A 20048-nucleotide genomic window follows, 5' to 3' on the forward strand; every position below is an offset into this window, starting at 1 on the left:
GTGTGTGTGTGTGTGTGTGACTTCATTCCTTATGGACTTAAAAACAGCTGGGCTGAGTTTTATGAAATTTCACACAAAGGTACTTTACGTGCCTGGCAGTGTTCTTAGACAGGTTTTATATCGGAATGTCTTCAATAAGTATCGATAATCGAAATAATCTGTTGCAAGAAGGAACAGGCGATTCTGACCAAAGTTAGCACCTTACACAGCCTAACAGCACAAGTGCCTTTGAGAAGTTTTTTTGCCACACAGTCCGAAAAACCCGACAATCCACAGAAGGTTCTTTGATATCACAGGGGCACGTTCGAAATGAATGTTTCTGTTTAAAGCACAACTGCACCATGATACTTGACTTTTTTCATTTTAAACTTAAATTCAAGCCATTATCACTGTACAACCAGTAAATATGGGCATATAAAAGCTACAGTAGATTCTTTTATATGACCGGCACGCATTCGAAAGCATGACTGAAGAGCACACTGAAGCATGAGATTTGACTTTTACATTTTAAACTTTAATTCAAGCTATTATATATAAAAGTAAATTAATAAAATTAATAGTAAGTTTTCTACAGTGCAATGTAGACTACAATGTATTGTGGACTAAGTCACTGCGGGAAGGCATGTGAAGCTTTCTCCTGGTGCACCGTGATGGGTCCTTAACTAGAGCAGGCAATCAATCAATTTAATTGTAAAATGGGTGAGTTCATTGATGTTAGTGACGATAAAAAATATGGGAGTGTGAAACATTCGTTGATCATCATTCAATCCTGGGCAACGTCGGGTGTCCCTGCTTATTTCTATATAAACCCCACATCTTTGGCCTCCATGAGTTGGCTATAAAGTGAATCAAATCCATTTTCTGTTCGTGCTCATGGCTGATGAAATGAGATCATGCTACGTCGTGGATCAAAATAAACGGTTCCATTCAAAATTCTGTGCAAATTCATGAGTTCAACAACAAAATATTCTTGAGTTCAGCAAGATGCATCTGCAAGAGGTCAAAGGTTACATTGGTTAAAACGTGAAAAATAAAAATAAAGATGAGAACTGTCTTAATGGCAACATGCTCTACTACCAACGTAGCACACAGCTATTCTTAGCAACATTACACGGGTTCAGAGAATTCATTTAAATTCTCTACCCATGCGTTGCTAATCTTGATGGAACAGAATATAAAATATCTAATCTTCGAATACGAATTTACCTTTTTTGTCTGCATACTGAAAAGATTCAAATACTAAAGAAAAATAAAGAAAGAAATATTTGTATATTAATCTATACGGGTTTGTATTACTGTACACATACATTCGAAAAAGTTGTCAAAAAAAAAAACAAACAAACAAATATATAACAAATAAATGTCATCAAAAGCAAGATAAGTTACTTTTCTACCAAACTGGATATATTTTTGTGTTTTTATTCAATGTAACATGTTTATTCAGCTCAAAAAATATACAGTATTTACTGATGTATTGGAAAATTTAAAACGGCGCCCGACTCTCTCTTTAACAAGGTAAGTTTGGGAAAAGATGTTATTAATAAAAAAACTAGACAAAATACTATTAAAAACTCGCTCAATATATGTTACCGTGACATAGGTTGACATATATTCGGTGGGTTTTTAATAGTATTTTGTCTAGTTTTTTATTAATAACATCTTTCCCCAAACTTACCGTGTTAAAGAGAGAGTCGGGCGCCATTTTGAATTTTCCAATACATCGGTAAACACTGTATGTCTTTTGAGCAGAATAAACATGTTACATTGAATAAAAACACGAAAAATATATCCAGTTTGGTAGAAAAGTAACTTATCTTGCCTTTGATAACATTTATTTGTTATATATTTGTTTTTTGACAACTTTTTCGAATCTATGTGTACAGTAATACAAACCCGTATATACATGTATGTTTTGATTATTTTTTGTTTGCTGTAGACAACCCAATAATGAATGAAATGTCTTTGTCCACCTTTAACTGCCTACTACTGTGTAACTATGTGCTCTTGCTCTACTGCCAACGTAGCACACGGCCATTCTTAGCAACATTGGGTTCAGAGAGTTCATTTAAATTCTCTACCCATGCGTTGCTAATCCTGATACCTAAAATATTCAAATAAAAAAACAAAAACAAAAAGATGTTTGTATTGGAATATAATTTTATTGACAAAATCTTTAGAATTAAATAATAAACAACAAGCACTATTAGAGGGGGGAAAGGGAGTAACACAACATTTAACTTTGAATGTGTCAGCATAGTCGGCTTAAAATCCTTCTGACCTGGGATTGCAGACATTATCAATTGACTAAAAGAGAGACATAAGTCAACTGTTTCTGATCTACGAGGAGATTTAATTATCATTTTTTTTTTTTTCTGGAGTTTTTTTTTTTTTTTTTTTGATGTTTCTGAATGATTGAGATTTTCACCATTTTCTTTTATTCAATTGGATGCAAATCTGTGCCCTATTTCAGTTCTTATTTATTGATTGTATTATTAATCAGCAGGGTTACCCAGAGTTTTCCAGGTTTATGTCAGGGTGAATGACACCACATGCAAAAGTATGTATGTCTGCCAACGGCATTAACCGTAAATGAGTTGAACCAGCTTCCTCCAAATGAGGAAGTGCCAAGGGGACATAAAATTCACAAGTGGTGCCCAGTCACATGCATAACCTGTCTGCTCTGTCTGTGACAATCATGAACACCAACTGAGATTAGCAGTTGTTCTGAAAATTGTCGATGGTTCTACGCAAATTCTTCGCCAATTTGAACAAATCATCTGAATGTTTTTGATTCGTCGTCAAATAATCATCAGGTGATAAAAGCAAACGAACAAGCTAGCAGTTCAAGGAAAGAAGCGGGACCTCTACAATGAAGGGGGTAGATTTTGCTGCTTGGTTGGGTTAGTCAGGGGTATTTACATCAGAGGTGGAGGCACCAGTACAGCATAGTGTACTGAAAAACATTCCGGTACTTCTGCAGTTTTTCCATGAGTCTTGCTCGGCAACGCCCAGCAAACGACAGAAACCGCTGGATTATGCAGAGTGAGCAAAAAGAGACACAATCGAATTGACGGTAAAAATTGGAAAAAACAAAAAAAGGAAAGAGTTTAAAAGAAAAAGAAAAGAAACAGCAGAGTATCAGTGTGCTAACATAGTATAAACATCCCTAACCCTCCTCATGTTAAGAACAGCTTTCTGAATAAGCATTCCCAACTAGTACTGCTGTCATGGTGTATAGGGTTGCCCCTACATGGACCAATAACTAATTGCCACAAGGGCAATGGTCTGAAAATGCAGCATCTGGCGGAACAGATACTACACTTTGATCTTGGCCTGAAGGCCACAAAGGTTCTCCCGAAGTGGGGGGGGGGTAGTGAGAAGGTTGGGGTGTTTATTCCGAAAGCCGTTCTTTACATGATGAGGTTGGGGGTGTTTATACTATACAGGAGCAGGTTGTAAAAAAATACCAAAATAACTTTCCATACACAAACAAAAAAAATATTTGTTCACTAATTCAAAGAAACAAACCTTTTATCACCCCCCCCCAAAAAAAACACAGTTGCCATTGAAAAAAATAATAATAAAACAGTAAAATTTATGAAATTATTATGGTATGTTGTTTTATTTTCTTTCTTTTTTGTTTTGGTCATCTTTTTAATAACTTCCATTCACTCGGTATATAATCTGGCGGTTTCCATTGTCCGCTGAGCATTGCAGAGCAAGACCCACAGAAAACGGGCTTTAAACTACAGAAGTACCAGCATTCCATTAAAGTACTTTTAGAACAAGCACACGGATGCAAGATTTATCATCATTCACTCCATTTTGAGATCCATTGTCGGGCAGTGTTCGAGGCATTCTTCAGGTCCGCATCGGAGCATGCCTTACTTAGGGAACAATCTGTGAGGATGTCTGTGATAATCTGAACATCGGCGTCCCAGGGACAATGATGCAACATTCTGTTGATGCGACACTGTTTGAACCTTCCTCGACAGTATGGGACCTATAAGAATGGAGGGTCCTTTTTTAGGAGCCCGTATGAGGTAAGGCCTAGTACACGCATTAGAGTGACTCATAGTCTATACTGAGTGTTAGAGTGTGCTCTAGTTGCATAACAGACTCCTCCAGGCACTGAGAAAATCAAGACAACTATTCAAACACAACAATACCTTTTTTTTTTTTTTAGATTACAAATAAAGAAAGAAGCCACAGCATAATTTCTTTCAGCAGGGTGACCCACTAAAATATGCCATCCATGAGATTGTCAATAAAATTCACAATCATTTCGTCAATCCAACCATGTTTATTACAAATAAATTTCTCTCTACAACTTACTTTTATCACCACTTTGGTAATCGTCTCATCAGTGGGAAGTATGATCGAAAATAGGTGTCACACTCACCGGATCTCAACTCCCCTGATTTTTATCTTTTATGTTATCTTAAAATGTATTGACTATCAGCACAATCTCTGAACTATTCTTAAATTTCAGTTCATGCCTGACTTGTCCACCAAGTTTTAGTCATAAATATCCAACATTCTTTGTTTTATCGTTATCTATCTATCTATATATAAAGTAATAGCGTTCGTGTGTGTGTGTGTGTGTGTGTGTACAACTCTCCTACAGCCCACACCAGTGGACCGATCATGACCAAACCTGGCATGATGATGGTCCCTCAACAGGACAGTGCACACCATTTTCCAAGGTTAAGGTCAAAGGCTAGAGCATACACACACATATAGCCCACACCGGTGAACCAATTATGACCAAACTTGGCATGATGATGGTCCCCACCTAGGGATGGTGCACACCATTTTCCAATGCCTATGTATATATACTCTCTTGCAGCCCACACCACTGAAACGATCATGACCAAACGTGATATGATGATTGTCTCCGACCTAGAGATGGTGCACACAATTTTTCAAGGTCAAGGTCAAAGATTAAGATCAGGACTTTGCTATTTTAATGATAATCTCAGATAAATACACATGACCAAGCCGTGTGTGAGGTGATGAAGAAGGAAAATGACAATAAAAAAGAAGAATGTGTGTGCAGACCAGTGATCACATTCAGGAGAGAAGAAATAGACTTGTGACACACGTGTCGGTCGAAGACAACAGGAAAAGATGCATGCTAAACGTAGCCAGACAGGAAATTACCTGTATATAAATGTTCTATTGATCAACTGAAAAAAAAAAAAAGAAAGGAGTTGAGTTTTATTCTTGTCTTGGTTTCCTTGCGATGGGGTCTACATGTTCACTTGTGTAACGTTACATTGGCTGCGATGGCAACTCCATGAATAGTCCGGAGATTGTTTTGATGGACATCATCTTTGAAATAACCCCAGAGATAAAAATCAGAGAGGTTAGGGTCCGGTGATTGTGAAGCCCATTCACGATCACATCTACTGATTAGACAATCACCAAAGTGTGTGTGTGAGTTGTACACACACACACACACACACACACACGAACGCTATTACTTTATATATAGATAGATAGATAACGATAGCGCACATTTGTTTAATAAACAGTAATAAAACCGAAAAACTGTCAAACATTCATATCTGAAACTTGGTGAACAAGTCAGGCATATGTTGAAGTTTATATGCAATAAATCTGGTTGGATTGCAGGAAGCCTTGTGAATTTTATTAACGATTCCACAGGTGGCAAATTTTTTTGCGGAGGTGGGGGTGGGGGATATGGGGAGATCACCCTGTATTCAAAAAAAAAAAAAAAGAAAAGAAATTTGATAAAAAAGTAAACAATCAACAGGCATTTATAGAGGATAGGCACAAAGGTTAGCTAACAATAAAGATATGCACACAGTCATTATAAATAGATTGCTCAATCATGCACATGCATATATACACACACATTTGCACGTGTGTGTATCTGTATGTTTTCATGTGTGTATATCTGTACTTGTATGTGTGTTCATATACATCTTTGTATGTGTGTCTGTGAGTGTGATTCTGCCTTTTTTGTTTTTTAAATCTTCATTGGAAAAGAAAATTGTAAGGATTTACTATACACAAAGCAATTTTCATATATATATATATATATATATATATATATATATATATATATATATATTATATATGTGTGTGTGTGTGTGGAATAATGGAATGTTAAATCCCTTCTATCTTTATGAATACAAAACGGCATGTAATTTTTTTCAGTTAAACGATAAACCTTGACTACTCCTCTCATTTGAAAAGGCCCTATAGGATTAGAATAGATTTATAATGAGATCGGGCTAAGTTTTCGGTTGTTTTTTCTTTTATGCACACACACACACACACACACACACACACACACACACACACACACACACACATTTACTTATTCATAATTAAACAGTAACACAATCATAAGTGTAGGAGGTTGCAATTCTTGTTAGTCATGAGATTCTACCCAGCCACGAAGCTACCTTTCATTCCATTCGCTAAACCTCAAAGCCAACAAACAATTCCCAGGGAATTATGAACTATTAAATGCCGAATTCAACAGAATACATTAGACAATCTAAAGTGTTTGAAATTTAAAAAAGAAAAAAACTACACCCAACATATTTACGGCCGCACTATAATCACATTCATACACCTTGCTTACTATACTACTTGCATACTGAGAAATTGGGACGTTTTGGAAATATCGGGGAGGGTGCAAAGGGAGTTATTTACCATTCAGACATGGAGAAGTAAATTTGAGTGAATGTAAAAATATTGGTTTCAGTTCTTTTTATTTTTTTTAAATTTTATTTTAGCTCTGCATATGCATGGAGCACTCCTACTTAAAATCTCCTATCCAGAAATTCTATCCTTTGTAGATGCAACATAGTTTATATAGAGGATTTATATAATGCTGAGACAATTGGACAAATACAGAAAGCTGGTCAGATAGTGTAGACGTTAGAAACTCTGTGTTATACTAAGTTTAACAGCTTGTATATAACTCTCTTAGGCTCAATTGTAGTTTTAAGGGACTTATAATAATTTTATAAATAAATATCAATTATTTTTACCTACAGATACTAGTGTTCTATGTTTATGCAATCTCATATATATATATATATATATATATATATATATATATATATATATATATATATAAACATTTATTCATCCAGAAGAAGTCTTACAATAAAGATGAAACGTTGATGGACATAACTTGGTTTGTTCCTTTTTCATCTCTATCTCATCGAATTACTATTTCCATTATTCTTACCATATATATATATATATATATATATATATATATATATGCACTAATGTTTCATGCTTACGCAATCATTCATAAATATATATATATATATATATATATATATATATATATATAAGTCCAAACAGTAAATCTGCAAAGGGGAGATAATTCTATTACTACTTATTGACTGCCAGAGCTATCTAGTTTTAGAAATTCTGAACGGCTGCTCTGCAAAGCAGAGATAGCATATATATATATATATATATATATATATATATATATATATATATATATATATAAACTCCAAACACAAAGGGGAGATAATTCTATTAATAATTTTCAATTTCCAATTTGTATTTTTGATTTCTTCATTTCTGTTGCAACACCTTTCGATTTGAGGATCAGTAAAAAACAGGGGGTTATCTTACACTCACCACTCACTATCTAAGAATTCTGACAGAGCAAAATGTAATGGTAACACTCACACATCATATATATATATATATATATATATATATATATATATATATATATATATATTATATATACTAGAAAAAAATGAGATCCGTTGGGTCATTCACTGAGCTCCTATTAATTGTCAGTCCTTCCTTATTGCAGGTCATATAATCAATAGCACTCTTAAATCAAAAAGTAGACTTTGTATACTAAAGGCACTATTTCTTATACAAATTGACTGTCAGTCATCTGGCTTTAGAAACTTCAAATAGCCACTCTGCAAAGGGGAGATAATTCTATTAATAATTATTGACTGCCAGAGCCATCTAGTTTTAAAAACTTCAAATAGCTACTCTGCAAATGGGAGATAATTCTATTAATTACTGACTATGAAAGTCATCTAGCTTTAAAAATTCTAAACGGTTACTCTACAAAGAGGAGATTATTCTATTAATAATTATTAATTGCCAAAGCCATCTAGCTTTAGAAACTTCAGACACTCTGCAAAGGGGAGATAATTCTATTAATAACTTGACTGCCAAAGCCATCAAGCTTTAAAAATTTCAAACAGCCACTCTGCAAAGGGGAGATAATTCAATTCATAAAGAGGACTACGTTACACAAGTCAATCATTACCAAGTGTATTAGTTAATTTGATTTGTAAGCTTAAATGCTATTTGAGTCCAACTTTCAAAATCTGACAGATATCACTTTTATAGATATAAATAAGAAAAAGATAGAAATATGAGGAAATTAAACAACAGATTTGAAATTTTTGGGCATATTTGTTTGTGTTTTTTTTTGTTTTTTTTATGTATGTTAATGTACATTTGTATCAATCACAGAAAGTTTCACGTGTTTTAATATGGAATTTGCAGATTTAAAGAATAAAATTTAATATACATAATTTGTTAAATTCTATATAAGATAAAGAGAAAGAATACAGCATTGTGTTCTTTAACCTCTTCCCTTTTGCATTTCTAATTATCCGTCCAAAACAAGACCGGACACTTTTCATTTATTTGTCATTTTTATATTTTATATTATAGTGGCCTATAGGATAGACCTACTGACTATCAACTTGATGGTTGTTAGTTTGATCTTGGGCTTAGTGTTGCTCTAGCCACACTGAAGAGCTGTGATACAGCAAAACAGTCTATATATATATATATATATATATATATATATTCTTATAATATATACCAATCCTTATTTAAGAAGCTCAATGTAATTACAGAGCAACATAGAGAATAAATGACAAAAAACTATATTTCAAAATTCATGATGTTGACCATCTTATAATTTATTCCTTTAATTCTGTTGACTTTTACAATTCTTGACAGTATCTGTTTCGTAACGCAAAATCAATCACTTAATTATATTATATCAATCAGTGATTTTATTATGCCCTTAACTCATCAGAAGAAATATCAACAATCAATCCATCAAAAAGAAATGAAGTGTGATTTGACATGATTAAAATCCGAAAATTGGAAGAGAAGCTGCAAACCTTTAATAGGTTTCCATTACGCCATTTTGAATTAAGTGATTGGTTTTGCGCTACGAAACAGATACTGTCAAGAATTGTAAAAGTCAACTGAATTAAAGGAATAAATTATAAAATGGTCAACATCATGAAGTTTGGAATATAGTTTTTTTGTCATTTATTCTCTGTCTCTCTCTATATATATCTATATATATAAGATTTTTGATAGTACAAAATTTTATTAGTTTTAAAATAAATAGTCATATCAAGTTGGGGCAACTAATACACAGAAATGATAATTATGGAAAAGAAAAGATAATTATGGTATATAATAGTAAATAAACTATTTGAATAAAAAGATGACATTCGAGGTACCTTTCAACCGACTCATTTTCAAGAAATAAATCGTCAGTGAATACCATTTAAAATAAAAAGTCGAATGGGGGAAAGAAAAAATATATTAAAAAAAAAATATGGAAGAAAGTAGAACGCTATCGCCAATATTACTAGCAAAAACAGCAGGGGACATCATATCTGTTAGTAATTGCAGAACAAAAGCTAAATATATTGACAAAAAGTAGGCAATTTTTTTTTTTTTCTTTAAATAATTCTAATTTATAAGAGAGCTCTTTTTGCCTACATTTAAACATTGTAAGGAGTCCACATGGACCAATCAACGTTTCAACATTTCCATGTCCTGTCAGGACTTCAAATGAACGTCTCAGTCAGAAAATAATTTTAGAACTTCTAAAGTTGTTTTCTAGCGGCAAGGTTAATTTGGAGTCCTAATGACAACATTGAAATGTAGAAATGTTAATCGATCTGTGTAGGATCGGGTTACAATGTTTCCACAATTTAATTTATTTATAAACTCTGTACATGTATAGAACACTTTCGAAAAAATATTAATTCTTACTTCACCTAAACAATATGCAATGCCATTTTATTTCATTTATATCTGTATTTACGCATTTTTTAGAAAAATTTAGAATGCACTTATAAATTGGACTGATTTAATTTCTTTACGTGGTGATATTGGTTGGCCCATAAGATCACCTGACCTAAACCCCTGCAATTTTTTTTCTTGCGGGGATATTTTAAATCAAAAGTATTCAGCCATCGCCCTCGATTTCTTGAATTAAAACGAGGTAATTGTTTTGAAATTGCTCTACGCCCAAAATGATCCCTCGAGTTATTGAAAACTTTCATAAACATCTACAATGATGGGATACATTTGGCCGATTTAATATTAAAGACTGTGTGAAATAAAATGGCATTTTCCGTACAGTTAAAAAATAAAAATACTTTATTCAATTGTTATTTAATTTTTTTTTTTACCAACAAATTGTGTCAGATTATTTTAGGACACCTTGTACTTGAACTTAATTGATTAAACAATCATTATATATATATATGTATATATATATATATATATATATATATATATATATATATATATATATATATTTTTAGAAGTAGTCATACCAAACTAAAGATGCATTTACATCACACTCATTTTATTTTATTAGTAGTATAATTCATCTTACACGTGTTTCGGTAAATGGTGGAAAAATCACCAAACAATTCATCAGGGGCAGATTTATGTTCCACGGCAAAAAAAAAAAAAAAAAAAACATAAAAAAAAAAAACATAAAAACAAAAAAAACAGTTGGAGTCAGGATTGTAAAAACTGTTCAGAATGCCGATGTCATAAATACTCTGAATAATTAGGGAAGAGGTTAAATATAGGAAAAAAAAAATGACAAATAATATATGCATGTCGTGTATACAATTTCAATAAAATTTTAGGGATTTATAATTCATATGTTCTTTGAAGTGTTATAATTCTATGTCAGCAGTTGAATAAAATATAACAACATTGGTTGTACTGGGTGACCACCAAAAAGTGCCGCCAACAGAATCGGCAAATAAAATTTACAATCCTTTTTGCAGTTCAACCATAATTATGGTTCTGAATTTTTGAGATGAGGATCGATTTTCTGTATTATTTGAATTCTTCAGACTACTGTTCTCATCTTGAGTGTTACTTTTACGTTTCAGTCGATGTAACCTCCAACTTTCTTCAGGTGTATCTTGTTGAACTTAGGAATTTCTCTGTCGAACTTGGGAATCTGCACAGAATTTCAAATGGAACCATGGCAAATGAGATAGACTATTTTGAAATAATTAAGTTGTAGAAGTTACACTATTCTAGAGGTTGAAGGTTCAATTCTCTGTGTGAGAGACAAGCAAAAATACAATTGCAAATTACTACGAACTTCTATCCAGTCATGGCTGACAGAACAAGAACATAGATTAAATGAAGGGTTCTGTTCGAAATTCCATGCACGTTTCTGAGCTAGACAGAGAGAGATTCCCCAAGATACACCTGAAGAAGGTTGGAGGTTACATCAACCGCAACGTTGTAAAAATAACACTAAAGATGAGAAAAGTTGTCTAAATAATCCAAATAATATGATCAAATATAATTGATACAAATAAACTTCATTCTATGTCTGACTTGCCCACTAGGTTTCAATCATGAATATCCAACAGTCTTTGTTTTCACACCATTCAAGGAAAGCATACCTGGATGCAATGTGCAAAATTGTCGATAATTTTGACTCACTCCTCTTTTATTACTGTCTTGATTTGGAATGTGATGTCGTACATATATCGATGCCTCCGTTCAGTCTCTCTTGAACCGGCACTGCTTGGGTCCAGTGGCAAGGAGAGGTTCAAGACTGACTGAAAACAATGATGAGATAAGTACCTGGAATTCCCAAATGGTCACCCATTTTAGTACTGACCAGGCTCAACGTTGCTTAACTTTGGTGATTTGATGGTAAACAGTGTGTCAAGTTGATTATGCTATATATATATATATATATATATATATATATATATATATATATATGCCATTTTTGATAGATATATTCCATGAACAGAGTTTCACCATAAGAGCTTCCCTCCACTGTGGAACACATTACCTCATGACTACTTCTCTGCAGATTACAACTTGGTCGTCTTCAAAGCCAATGTCAATAGATTCCAAGACATACAAACTTCATTCCATCTTATTAACTCTTATCCTTGAGTGGCGTCTGGCCTTGATAAGTGGTGAATCAATTTAGTAAGATAAGATAAGGAGAATAGAAAGTGGATTTTAGGTTTACTTTCAGCAACTTCGTAACTCTTGCTTCCCTTATTTTGTCCTTTAGTCCTCACATTCCATGACCAATATTTCTTACAAAGAAGGAAGAATTGCTGGGTTTTTTTTTGGTGGGGGGCAGAATCTATTCTATCTAACATTTATTGCTGGCAAGTTTTTGACCTTGAAGTAGTATTTCTTCTTCAATAGTGGCTTCATGCCTTGTCTGGAGCAATTTCCATAAAAAAAATAACAATAATCTTAAGTATATGCCTGAGTTATCTACCAAATCTTAGTCATGAATATACAACAGGCTTTGTTTTCGCACCATTCAATGACAGACGCAACTGAATACAACGTACAAAATTATCAATATATACGGATGCAGTCGTCTTTTGGCACTATTTACTTGTCTCTACACAAAGGCAGAGTTAGTTTGGTTTTTAATGCAGGGGAAAATCCAGCTCCCTGAAAAGGGGCACTTTGGAGTGGGAAAGAAATAAAAATTGCCTCAATCTAGAATTTCTCCTTCACTGATTGCGGTCGGCAAAGATACTACGCTCTGATCTTGAACATTGTCACTGATCTGATTTTGGCTGTAATGGCCATCTTTTAGTTAAGGAGATAGTCTAGAGATTATCTCAATACATATTAAATACTAAATCCATAGATACAATCTGGGAGGTTAAGATCCGGTGAGTATAAAGCCCATTCAGGATCACACTTCCAACTGATGAGAGAATCACTAAAGTGTTCTTGCATATCATTGAATAGCAATAAAACTTATATGAAGCTCCATTTCATACCTAATTCAATTCAAACACCTGTATATCAGAAACCATGATTAGTTCATAGCTGTAATTTACCATATAATCCACAGAGATATAAATCATTGAACATGCAAAATTTCAGCTAGATCAGACAACCGGAAGTGGGTGAGGGGCATTTCTTAATCGGTCCCACTTTATCAACTAAGTTCCAGCTCCTCAACGTACATATCCTTGACAACCTACTTAGCAGTAAAATCTCACCCCTTCACTGTTGATGTCCCTAAATGCCAGAAAGCTTTCTATTCTAATAGTTTCTTCTCTCAAACAGCTAGACTTTGGAATTCCCTTCCTGCTGCCCGTTTTTCTGGCTGTGCTGATATGAATAAGTTTAAATGTAACATAAACAAATATCTTGTTAATCTTTCCTAGACATGGCCCCAAATAGTAGCCCCTTACCTCCAAGTGGCGATATGGTTTGTAAGGGCTCAACGGGAGTTAAAAAAAGAAAAAAAAAAGTACCTTAGTGGTCTGGGTCACTGTAATTGCATGATGCAATCTAGTAAGTCGTCTTAATGAACAATTGTTTGTAATCGTAGCTGGTAATATGCTTAAGCTTTCGGCTTTTGGTGTATCTTTCAACACCACTCTTAGCCTGCTATATTCGTCCACCAGCGAATCAACTTTTCATGTGGAGGAACCAAGTTGCATTCACATTGATTAAATCAAAAACAAAAACATTAGTGAAAGAAATCCTGTCGACAAGTTAGACATAAATTTATTCATTTGTATCAAATATGAAGGTGGATTTATTTAATGTCAAATCGCTGCAAACCTCGGTATTCTACTTTCCATTGTTAACTAAATGATTGCCCAATTTTATTATTTTTTTTTTGTACGAAATATGATTGGATTGAGAAAGGATTATGAATTATATTAACGATTACATGTGTGGCATTTTTTCAGCTCACCCCGTACATAAAGTTGTACATTCAGGTGAAATTGGTAATTGACAACACTCTGTTAAACATCAGAGTGTACCATACATGTCTGATAAATAAAGGTATAAATACTAGGTGCAACTTAACTATAGTGTGTCGTCCAACTGAATCATCTATTTTCAAATAAAGGCATTTCAGAGAAAAGCATTATTACATACTTACACATCATGTCGAAATTAGTATACATTCCAAAATTTATGAAACATCATTCAGTAGAAAACATGCTAGAACTATTTTTTGGAAAAAAAAAAAGAAGTACATTGTATTATCAAGAAAAAGTAAGATGGCCGACTTGGAAGCAGTTATCTCCCCCTGATTTCAAGCATTCAAAAGCTTAAGATCCGGTGAGTATGAAGCCCATTCAGGATCACACTTCCAACTGATGAGAGAATCACTAAAATGTTCTTGCATATCATTGAATAGATAAAACTGATACGACGTTCCATTTCATAACCGGCTCGATTCAAACACCTGTAAATGAGAAACCATGATAGTTCATAGCTGTAATTTACTATATATATATATATATATATATACTTCGGAGTAGTTTTATTTCTACAAATACTCCTGCCACAGAACTTCTGATAAATATAATGTTTTCACTTTGACTTTCCATGTCTCACTGACTTTAGCAAATAGGGTGCATACCTTTATAACTATTTGCTAATATTTTCACTCCTCTGATGAGATGGTAGACATCGAAACCCTATAGGTTAAGGAGATAAACTTTCTAAAACATTCTTTGTCTTGCTTAGAATAATAAAAATTCTTTGATATGAAACTCAACCACTTCATTTCATTTCAATGAGAGTTTTTTGAAATTCATTGAATTACAATTTAATATATATATATATATATATATATATAAATCATTGGACATTACAGTGAAATTGCAACTTTGAAAAATTTTGTTTTTATTTATAATTATTTTTCTACTGGACTATTTTTTGTAGTTTTTGGAATCTATACTAATTTCGGCATGCCACGCAAGTACGTATTAATGTTTTTCTCTGAAGACACACTATAGTAAAGTTGCACCAAATACTACAATGAGGTGTTTGATAACAATCTAAAACATCATTTTACCATCGACTGCATTCTGGGGTCCCCCGAAAGGCTTTTCAGGAGATCTCGTCGGCATCATTAAATCTGGTGATTTATCTCGCAGCATTGTGCTCGGTGATTTTATAGGAGAGATCTCTGGAGTCTTTATAGTTGCTAACACTTCTGGCGATTTTGGCGGCAAAACGTTTGCCTCCTTATCAAGATTAGCAATCGGGGACCTGACAGGAGTTTTCACTGGGCTTAGCGATGGTGATTTATTTGGGATCATTGATCGTTCGGGGATCATACTTGGAGGAGACTTGTCAAGCATTGCGCTTGGAATTGCCGATTTTGTGGGACATTTTTCTGGGGATAAGCTAGCAAATTTTGACGCTGACTGGTCTGGAATAGCGCTTGGAGATTTTATTGGAGATCTTTCTGGGATCTTACTTGGAGATTTTATTGGTGATTTTTCCGGAATCATAGTTGGACTCTTGCTGGAATTTGACATTGGTGATTTAATTGGAGATTTCTCAGGAGTTTTCACCGGAATCATACATGGAGATTTCCCGTTTTTTACCGCTGCCTTATCTGGACTTTTAACTGCAGCGAAACCGGGAGATTTCATAGGGGATTTTTCAGGGGTCTTTGTAAATGATTTCTCATTCCTTATTGTGCTTGACTTATCCTTGTCGGGGGTTTTTGCCGGTGACTTGTCCGATGACCTTGAGCTGGATCTATTTGTTGCTCGTGACTTTTCTGGGGTCTCTATTGTTGACCTCGGCCGATCAGTGGAAGATTTTGAAGAAGTTCGAGTTCTGCTCGATCCTCGTGATTCTGAAGTACCTCTTCCTCGACTGGAAGTATCAGTCAGATTTGCTACGCTCTTCGGAGTTTTCTGCAAATAAATATGGAATGAAAAAACATTAATTTGTTAACAGCACAACATAATGAAGAATTTATGCAAAGAATTTAGTCTTAAAGTGTTAAAACATGCCCTTTTAATTATCTATTATATATGAGGCCCCTAGAATCATACAGTACTAAGTGCCGTATGTAGGGAAGACTTATGCATACTGCTATCATCCACAAACTCGCTTCTACATGGTCAGAAGTATTCAGCATCACCTCTTCTGGAAAAAAAATAAACTAGCTGATGTGGAGGCTCTGCTCACCTTTGTATACCTAATAGTGTTAGAATCTCATTCCTCGCAACAAAAAAGTTCAGGTGAGATAGTGTTACAATTTCCGATGCAATAAAAAAAAAAACAGTATTTTTCTGGAAAAAATAGCACATAAATGTGATGATTGGTTCGAGTAAAACAAAGTCTTGAAAGTGTTTATTGAACTCTAAAAAACAATTAGTAGCCCCCTACACCAAAGTGGCAATGCGCCTTCTTTGGTGTGAAAATGTAATAAAAAAAAAAAAATAAAAAAAATAAATAAATAAATTTGCCGATTTGCTTTATCTAATTTGCCCTTGTCTTCAGCTCTGCCACAGGGTTCTGCAAGTTTACCAGTAGTAAATTTTTTTAGTCATGCGCAAGCGACTCTATAAGTCGGTCTGTCGATCTGTCCATAACACTTTTGTGCTTGGCTTTTTTGGTTAAGATAAAAGATCTGTTGTTAATAGATACTTTTCTTAGCTTTTTAAGATTTTCTTGGCCTTTTGGCCAAGATCAAAGTGGCCTTGTGCCTAAATTTTTTGTTCATGTTCATTTTTTACCTGAATAAAAGATTTAATATCTCAAAGTGTAGTATCTGTTCTTACTACATGCTATACTTATGTTGTTTGTAACTTATTGTGATATGAAGTGGGGGATCACTGTATTAATTTGATGTAAAATGATCACCCACTTTACAACCAGTCAGTCTCAAAGCCATTCAAGTCATTCTCCAGATCATTCAAGTTGTTTTTGAAGGATTCCAGTTATTTTTTAAGCATTCAAGTTATTCTTAAGGTAATTCAATTCATCCTTAACTTCATTAAAGTCATTCTAAGTCATTTACTTTTTATTTATTTAAATAATTTCAGCCCATTTTTCGGTCATTTTAGTTTATCTTTAAGAATTTCATGTCAATCCTACATTCACGCATTCATTCATTATATGAGAGCACTCGACTTATGGCTATCGGCCTTGTTTTAATATCATACGATCTACCACAAAGTCTCTGCAATCAACCAAATGGGCACTAATAATAATAATAATAAAAAAATGTAGTAATGAATAATAGTAACACGTAATATGTATAATATAATACGTAATAATAATAACACGTAGTAATAATATGTATAATATAATACATAATAATAATAACACGTAGTAATAATATGTATAATATAATATGTAATAATAATAACATGTAGTAATAATATGTATATAATATAATATGTAATAATAATAACACGTAGTAATAATATGTATATAATATAATATGTAATAATAATAACACGTAGTAATAATTAGTATATAATATGTAATAATAATAACACAGAGTAATAATATGTATAATATAATATGTAATAATAATAACACATAGTAATAATATGTATAATATAATATGTAATAATAATAACATGTAGTAATAATATGTATAATATAATATGTAATAATAATAACACATAGTAATAATATGTATATAATATGTAATAATAATAACACATAGTAATAATATGTATATAATATGTAATAATAATAACACGTAGTAATAATATGTATATAATATAATATGTAATAATAATAACATGTAGTAATAATATGTATATAATATAATATGTAATAATAATAACACGTAGTAATAATATGTATATAATATGTAATAATAATAACACATAGTAATAATATGTATATAATATGTAATAATAATAACACGTAGTAATAATATGTATATAATATAATATGTAATAATAATAACACGTAGTAATAATATGTATATAATATGTAATAATAACACGTAGTAATAATATGTATATAATATGCAATAATAATAACACATAGTAATAATATGTATAATATAATATGTAATAATAATAACACGTAGTAATAATATGTATAATATAATATGTAATAATAATAACACGTAGTAATAATATGTATAATATAATATGTAATAATAATAACATGTAGTAATAATATGTATAATATATGTAATACTAATAACACGTAGTAATAATATGTATAATATAATATGTAATAATAATAACACGTAGTAATAATATATATATAATATGTAATAATAATAACACGTAGTAATAATATGTATATAATATGTAATAATAATAACACATAGTAATAATATGTATATAATATAATATGTAATAATAATAACACGTAGTAATAATATGTATATAATATAATATGTAATAATAACACTTAGTAATAATATGTATATAATATGTAATAATAATAACATGTAGTAATAATATGTATATAATATGTAATAATAACACGTAGTAATAATATGTATATAATATAATATGTAATAATAATAACACGTAGTAATAATATGTATATAATATAATATGTAATAATAATAACACGTAGTAATAATATGTATATAATATGTAATAATAATAACACGTAGTAATAATATGTATAATATAATATGTAATAATAATAACACATAGTAATAATATATATATAATATGTAATAATAACAACACGTAGTAATAATATGTATATAATATGTAATAATAATAACACAGAGTAATAATATGTATAATATAATATGTAATAATAATAACACGTAGTAATAATATGTATAATATATGTAATAATAATAACACATAGTAACAATATGTATTTAATATGTAATAATAATAACACGTAGTAATAATATGTATAATATAATATGTAATAATAATAACACGTAGTAATAATATATATAATATAATATGTAATAATGGATAGTGCTATTTACATCTCAAAACAAAAATAAGTGTAAGGCTCTTAAAATTCGGACGAGAATTGTTCGCAAAGATAGTGTACTTAGTGAAATTCTGTTGTAAAAGTTTACATTCCTGGAGATTGAAGGTTCAATCCTCAGTGCGGGCAACTCAAAAATACAATTGCAAATTACTTAGAACTTCTGCCTAGTCATAGCTGACAGAACAAGGGCATGCTACCCCCATGGATTAAATAAAGGGCTCTGTTAAAAATATCTGTGCAGATTCTTGAGTTCCACAGAAAGTTTTCTGAGATACATCAAAAGAGGAAACATTTTAGGGTGTATTTGGTAGAGGATTGCGTCGGGAGTGAGATAGCTTCTGGAGCGGTAGAATGATGCAACATTTTTGCCAGCAACTTTGGTACCAGATTGCAGTTCAGGAGTGAAGGTCAGCCCAAGAAGCTGATTGAAGCATGGTGCTTCTTCGTGACGAGATCTGTTTCTATGAATAATTTGTACATTTTTCTGTAATGCGGGCAATATGTTCTGTATATGTAAACTATGAATTTTGGTTATTTCTTTCCCTCACTCTCTCTCTCTTTTACTTAGTCTTTCTCTCTTTCTCTTTTACTTGGTCTCTCTCTCTCTCTCTCTCTCTCTTTCTCTCTCTCTCTCTTACTCTGTTTCTCTCTCACTCTTACTTTCTCTCTTATACACACTTTCTCTCTATTTCCATAAGAGGTGCTTGACTGGGATTCAGTCTTTGGTTCTTCCTTGCAAAGGCATTTATTGCAACATAATGCATATGAGTGCATGGGAAAATATCAGCAGCAGCAAAGGATGGCTGGCTTGCGAAGAGATTAGCAGCAGCAGTAGCCGAAAAACGCGCCTATGCAAATTAGGAAGTGTGCGTGAGAAGATAAAGGAAAAAAGGAAAAAATTCACCACGTGGTCGGGAGAAGAAAAGTGGACGTCGAAGAGAATGGATGTGTAAAGTCAAGGACAAGAACAAGCTGGCTGTGACTGGCATATGGTTGGGTGAAGG

At 32.4% G+C, this 20048-nt stretch overlaps 1 protein-coding gene across 1 annotated transcript in view; it reads right to left on the reverse strand.

Annotated features, from left to right (window-relative positions):
• Nucleotides 1-13946: 13946 nt before the first annotated feature.
• The window catches only part of LOC145296080 (uncharacterized), a 118529-nt gene continuing 112427 nt past the window's right edge, over nt 13947-20048 (reverse strand). Inside the window, exons 4-5 of the mRNA XM_080142216.1 lie at nt 15120-16013; nt 13947-14142 (exon numbers count right to left, since the gene is read on the reverse strand). Coding sequence (XP_079998342.1) covers nt 15141-16013 — 873 coding nt within the window. The 3' untranslated portion in view covers nt 13947-14142; nt 15120-15140. The remainder of the gene's footprint in view (nt 14143-15119; nt 16014-20048) is intronic.

This window comes from Euprymna scolopes, chromosome 16 (genome assembly GCF_053919585.1).
Source record: "Euprymna scolopes isolate OS-2025 chromosome 16, ASM5391958v1, whole genome shotgun sequence".
NCBI classification, from domain to species: Eukaryota; Metazoa; Mollusca; class Cephalopoda; order Sepiida; family Sepiolidae; genus Euprymna; species Euprymna scolopes.